The sequence below is a fragment of the Coregonus clupeaformis genome, unplaced genomic scaffold (assembly GCF_020615455.1).
Source record: "Coregonus clupeaformis isolate EN_2021a unplaced genomic scaffold, ASM2061545v1 scaf0041, whole genome shotgun sequence".
Classification (NCBI taxonomy): Eukaryota; Metazoa; Chordata; class Actinopteri; order Salmoniformes; family Salmonidae; genus Coregonus; species Coregonus clupeaformis.
In genome coordinates, this window is record NW_025533496.1 from 96,186 (window position 1) to 103,269 (window position 7,084).

Here is a 7,084-nt window from a genome sequence, read left to right on the forward strand (position 1 = left end):
AACAGTTTATCAAGGTGTTGTTACATAAAGTAAATTGTAAAAAAGTGCTCAGAAAATACAAAATAAATAAATACATATGTGAATATCAAAAAAGGTTTAACATAAAAGTTAATTTACAACAGGGGTAACAGTGCATTAGGCCAATGGACTAGTAATAACAAATATGAAATAGATTATACTCCCTTTACAAAATCTAATCTACACCCCATAGCCTGAAAATATGTTTTCAAATTACAAGTCACCAAGTGACCACAAGCCAGTAAGGCTACACAGGGAAACAACAAACCATGTTTAGGTCAGTGCTCAACCAAGTATTTAAACAAATGTTGTCTAAATTAAAACAAAGTGAGTGAAATGCTAGTAGTAGTGTATAAAGGAGGAAGGCTTCCTGTGTTAGAGTGCATTAAGGTTTAGGCTACTACTTGGCTCTGTGGTTCAGGCACAAACACAGCCCTTCAGAGGCACCAGACAGATAGATAGACACCAGGTTGGAATGTTAGGACCAGCCTCCAGTTAGGGGTAAGGCCACTGGAAACACATAGGTAACGACACAGTACTACTACCGTACCACACTGTGCCTGTCCTATAGATGTACAGAAAGGACAGTGGCACTGCACTGTCCACTGAAGGCTAGCCCTGGTAGTCGGATCAGCTTCTGATTTAATCAACTCAAACACAAACAAACGTATTTGTCGCTACTCTGTCATGGCCCTTTGCTGTTTGTTGTCATAGTTCTTTGTAGTCTGGTATCAATGTCATGACAATGACAGCGGCATGGGTTAAAGCAGTAGCAGGTCTGACTCCCAGGTTTATAGATGGCTCTTTCATATCCACAACCAAACGTGAGCTCAGAGAGTAGTGCAGAGCGATTAGTACTTTTTGAGTTCGGATTGGTTTCGGTTCGATTATTTAAAAAATTATCATGGTTTTCAATTTCGGTTTAGATAATTTTTGTAAACATTAAATGCGCAATGCATGATGTGGGTTGAATGCTGTAACACAGAAAAAACCCTATGACTAAAAGTCCCATGATGGTGGTGACTCTCCATTACACTTATTAACCATCATTTATTCACATTACTTTAATATAATACTGCAGTTGTTGTGTATATTATTTTTTTTTTTTATGACTTTATTTCATTCCAAGTCAACATCTCATCTCTATGGAGCTGCTGCCTAAGCTGTCTGACAAAATCACTATTTTAGTAGTTCTTAAAAGTAAATAAGGCATACTTTTATGATTGCTGAATACCAAATGATTGCTACCAATATCAATCACTTAGATCATGTATTTTCAGGTAGAGATACCTCGCAAAACAACAGCTGTTCTCTATATGACCTCATAATCACGCATGCTTCTCTCTTCAGTAGCAGTAGTAAAAGCAACACAGACCGGACAAGTAGATGCGCAGTGGATTATGGGCATTGTAGTTAATTACCACGTTTTATGCACTAAACTATGTAGAATATTGGCCTGTTGGAAACTCTGTACTACATCGCACAATTCAGTCTGGATCTGATGTATCTCTGGAGAAACTGTGCAATGTGCTCATTGAGCTCACAGAAAAACCAGAAATGAAGGGAGATCAAATAATTGAACCGACGTCGGTCACTTAGTTCTTTAAAAACCGAAAAATAACTCATCGTTCAGCACTGTCAGAGAGACAGACCCCAGAGCGCCTCCACCTCCTTGACAAATGAAAACAAAACAAACATGGACAACACATAACCATCTCTCCAGAAGTCAGTTAGGTTGTTGTTGTGACAATGGCTGGGACCCTGATGGCAGTAGGCGTGGGTGTGGCCTTGGGCTCTTTCTCAACCTGATAGGTGACTGTGGTGTGGGGGATGGTAGTGGTTCCCTCTAGCTGATCCGTCATTGGTCCATGGATCTCCTCGTCCTGATTCTCGTCAAAGTATTGCTCCGCCTCCTCTGATAACCGGTTGTCCTCATCTTCCTCCTCCTTCTGGGAAGGAAAGACAAGAAGAAGTTACTGGAATGTTCATAAACACAAACATGTGAACCATCAATGCCCTTTAAGCATCCATTTCAAGTGAATGTGGCTCCGTCTTAGTGATCTCATAACCTAAACCCTGGCCAGATGTGGTGTGATCAATGTGAGACTAGTAATCTCATACTGATTTAAACTACTGTATAGAGACCTACCTCTTTCTTCATCCTGTAATACTCGTAGAGCAGAGGTATTCAAACTTTTTTAGCGGGGACCACATTTTTTTCCAGCCAGAATTTCTGCCGACCCCAATGTCTTATAAAACAATTTAAATCTGTAAATTTTGATTTCAACATCAACAAATAGCCTTCAATTCCTTTTCATCTCTCAAAATTAAGAGAACCAATAAAGTTTTCAAATTATCTTTCTCAAAAACATTTGTATATTGTCCCATACAATAATCTGTACTCTTCATTCTTTGTCCCCCCCCACAAAAAGTACTATACATTTTATTTTACCCCACTGCAAATCCCCCGGGTGGCAGTGGGGTATACCACTGTCGTAGAGGACGTTACTGGAGTGTTTTTGACCTGACGAAGATCCGTTTCAGATCGAAACGTAGTCAATAAAAAGGGTGAATTGGGAGTTTAAAGAGTGTGCAGGCCTTGTTCTTTACTAGTATTCTTTATCAGCCCAGCACCTATGTTTTTAAGGATGTGCGTATGGCCACAAACATTTCTATAGAGGTTACTGGAGTGCTCATAGAAATAATGTGATTCAGACTACTACTACTATAATCTCGCCCACCATCCGGCCCTCTCTGTCGAGACGTCTGGTTTCAGAGTGCCTTAGAACGGGACTTGACTGGAAGTCTATGGCAGGAGCGGAAGAAACAACCGCTGGTTTTAATTGGCTGTGCTCGTAGTCTATCACCATCCAGCATAACCCTTAGAAACACCCCTCTGGATTTCCAAGTGCGAGCAGTGCACGTGATTTAGGCTGAACAAAGAAGTGAGTTCGGGAAATCGGAAAGTATGCATATCTTAGAAATAGTTGACACATATAAACTTTATATGCCCGAACTCAGCATCAATTGGGCTTCCCAAAAAGAATGTGGTCACTGTGATAGAACATGTATTTTCATAGTCCCATCTAATACAGCTGCAGCAGGCTCCCTCTCTCTCCCACCGTTTCAAGTCCCACTTGTTGCACAGTGTTTCCAGGCTCTATATGCAGTAGCAATTGAGCCTGGGGATTAGGTTATTACTACTACTACTACTACTACTACTACTACTACTACTACTACTACTACAACAACAACAACACACCTACTACTACAACAACAACAACAACACACCTACTACTACTACTACTACTACTACTACTACAACAACACACCTACTACTACTACTACTACTACTACTACTACTACTACTACTACAACAACACACCTACTACTACTACTACTACTACTACTACTACTACTACTACTACAACAACAACAACACACCTACTACTACTACTACTACTACTACTACAACAACAACAACAACACACCTACTACTACTACTACTACTACTACTACTACTACTACTACTACAACAACACACCTACTACTACTACTACAACACACCTACTACTACAACAACAACACACCTACTACTACTACTACTACTACAACAACAACACACCTACTACTACTACTACTACTACTACTACAACAACAACACACCTACTACTACTACTACTACAACAACACACCTACTACTACTACTACTACAACAACAACACACCTACTACTACTACTACTACTACTACACCTCTGTACCTTCAGGCTCTGATCAGTCCCTACACCCAAACGAGGGCATTGCGTTCATCCACCTCCGGCCTGCTGGCTCCCCTTCCTCTGCGGAAGCATAGCTCCCGCTCAGCCCAGTCAAAACTGTTCGCTGCTCTGGCACCCCAATGGTGGAACAAGCTCCCTCACGACGCCAGGACAGCGGAGTCACTCACCACCTTCCGGAGACATTTGAAACCCCACCTCTTTAAGGAATACCTGGGATAGGATAAAGTAATCCTTCTAAGGAGCGTCTGCTAAATGACGTTAATGTGCCCTTGAGCAAGGCACTTAACCCTAATTGCTCCTGTAAGTCGCTCTGGATAAGAGCGTCTGCTAAATGACTAAAATGTAAAAAAAATGTACATGTACTACTACTACTACAACAACACACCTACTACTACTACTACAACACACCTACTACTACTACTACAACAACACACCTACTACTACTACTACTACTACTACTACACATCTACTACTACAACAACAACACACCTACTACTACAACTACAACAACACACCTACTACTACTACAACACACCTACTACTACAACTACTACTACTACTATAACAACAACACACCTACTACTACAACTACTACTACTACACAGCTACTACTACAACAACAACTCACCCACTACTACAACTACAACAACACACCTACTACTACAACTACTACTACAACATGTATACTCTCATAGACACATACACATGCAAAGCATCTATGCCCTTTTTTAATGCTATGCACTTTAGGAATCCCTTTCAAGATGTAAGCCCTCTAAGTGATGGCCCTTATCTGCTTGTTGTGTACACACCTCTTTCCTCATCCTGTAATACTCGTCGATGGCGTACTGGTATTTGGCCGACGTGATTCCAAAGAGCGAGGCCATCCTCTCCCCGAGGTAGTCACAAGCTGAAATACACCTTTTTGAGTTTTACCAACAGCATAGTATTCAAGGCAGTATCAAGGTAATGTACGGCAGGAGAAGGCTATCAACCCTAGAGGTTTATAATACATATTGTCTCATGTCAGGCACCCACCTGAAACAGTGGAGGTAGCTGCTCTCCACATATGGAACCAAAAGTACGGGCCCCAGGTCAGCTTGGTCTGACACACACAAACATGTGTTATTACCAGGTTTTGGAACACATAGTATAGGAAGTACAGACGTTAATTGTACATTTCAGTCAAATACACACAAACAAACTAAACACACATATACTTCTATTTAACACACTACACACCCTCACCGCATTGACAGGGGGGGACAGTAGGTCCTTCTCTGGTTCCTTGTCCTCCCCCTCCTCCTCCTCCTCGTCTGTACTGTACTCTTCCATGGTTTCTCCGCTAGAGAAATGGATGATCCTTCGTGGGGCTTTTTGTTCTTTCTGTTCCCCCTTCTCCAGGTCTCCCAGCTGCACACTCTCAAAGTCCTTCCCTGAGCTGGGGCTCTGGACAAACAGACAATACATAAATTGTCAGTCACTGCAGCGCCATGAGATATCCACAGAAGAAGGCGGGCTCACACGAACATCGACAGGGATATAATAGAAGCACGAGAGGAATGTACACACACACGAAAACAGTGCTTGTTGGTGACAGGCTGCTTATCCACAATTAGATAATCATAAAACACACTGCTTCATCAAGGAAGAAAACCCATTCTATGTGCATCAATGTCAGAATTTTACATAGGCCTACCGGTAGTATAGCCTACGTTATAAGCATCAGCATGAGACGACGACAGCCACGAAAACATAGATGCACTGAATTGTAGTAACTAGCGAGCTAGCTGGTCTGAAAACACCGATTATACAGGACCGATTATAAACACTTTTCATAATCTTGACCTGCTGAGCCTACCTTCTCTACGTCCATCGTTTGGCCCAAAGACACATTCACGTTGGTGAGATAAAGAGATATTTCGGCCATGGTGCCGCTTTCTTTGTATTCTCGGATGTTTAGCCTGCCCTACACGCCAATGCTCGTGGGACATTTAAGCCCTGAACGATGCCCAACAGGTAGCTCTGACTCCTACGCCGCTTGCTGCTCCAAAGACTACAGCAAATCGCATGCAAGTAACAATGCAGCTAACTTGGCTAGTCTTGTGAGCAAGCCAGCTAGTTAGCTAGGTAGTCTTGTTAGCAAGCTAGCTTGTTATCTGTGCTGGTTGTTAGCTTGCATAACTGATTTGCGTATAATTATAAGGGACAGTTCATGTTTTGTCGATAATATTAACATTTACAGAGTGGGTGAGCTCCATTCCTGGCAGCCTGATCAGATTCAATTTCAGCCTTAGAGATTGATCAGATTCAATAGCAGCCTCAGAGGCTGATAAATCAGGATTCTGCCTTATAGGCTGTTTTATAGGTAAAGCTCCTTGCAGGCAGATTAGCAGTCAGTGCCTTGCATATGATCCAGAGTGGGTGAGCTCTACCCCTGGCAGGCTGATCAGATTCAATAGCAGCCTCAGAAGCTGATAAGTCAGGATTCTGCCTAGATAACAAACTAGCTTGCTAACAAGACTACCTAGTTAACTAGCTAGCTCACAAGACTAGTCAAGTTAGCTGCGTTGTTTCTTGCATGCGATTGGCTGTGGTCTTGGGGGCGACACGCAGCCTGAGACAGAGTTGCCTGTCAGGCATCGTTCAGGGCTTAAATGCACCATCTCCTTCATCTTCTTTGATATATTTGCGTCCGCACAATTTAGTGTGCATTCGCCACCTACTGGCTAGGAGCATAGAAATTGCGGTGCATTTTCTGCCATATGTAATCTTGACTTCAATTTGTGTTCGGTAGCTGTGTGGACTTGGAGACCACCAGCAAGGTAATTATTGTGATACTGTGTTCATTAGTAGGCTACATTTAAGGGCTTGCAACATTTTATATTAATGCTTCATAGTATTGTGTAAACTTTGCTTGTGACTTTTTTTACACTAGTTTATTGTGCTTTCACCTGTGTGCTGTGCCATTGAGATACATTGACAATTAAAACTGCATGTGAACACTGATTGTACTAGCCTCTTAGTGAAGAGCCACTGACAAGACCTGTGGTTCTTTGTGGAATCCTGCCAGCCCCATAGCCTGTTTTAACATTTAAAAATATACTGTATTTATAGGCCTAGTAAAATCTATACCCAGCTAGCACATTTGGTTCCTTGGAAGTTCTGGGAACGTACGTTTTTGATTTGCCATTGGTTCTGGGAACGAAACCACACGTTTTCTGACTGGAAAAACTGAAAGTTTTGTAAACGTTCTGAAAACGGCAGTGAAAATGTTACCTGTTCTGGG

The 7,084-nt window shown here is 42.0% G+C and overlaps 1 protein-coding gene across 2 annotated transcripts; it reads right to left on the reverse strand.

Annotated features, from left to right (window-relative positions):
• Nucleotides 1-1,135: 1,135 nt before the first annotated feature.
• Nucleotides 1,136-6,179, reverse strand: LOC121552454 (protein FAM177A1). 2 transcript variants are annotated; one of them, XM_041865392.2, is made up of 5 exons: nt 5,657-6,179; nt 5,044-5,244; nt 4,834-4,900; nt 4,608-4,705; nt 1,136-1,967 (listed from the first exon to the last, which is right to left on the reverse strand). In XM_041865392.2, the coding sequence occupies exons 1-5, from the start codon at nt 5,723-5,725 to the stop codon at nt 1,749-1,751; spliced, it is 654 nt and encodes a 217-aa protein (XP_041721326.2). In that variant the 5' UTR covers nt 5,726-6,179; the 3' UTR covers nt 1,136-1,748. The 2 variants fall into 2 exon arrangements, with proteins under 2 accessions (XP_041721326.2, XP_041721324.2); XM_041865390.2 differs by having other exon boundaries at nt 5,038-5,244.
• Between the last annotated feature and the right edge of the window lie 905 nt (nt 6,180-7,084).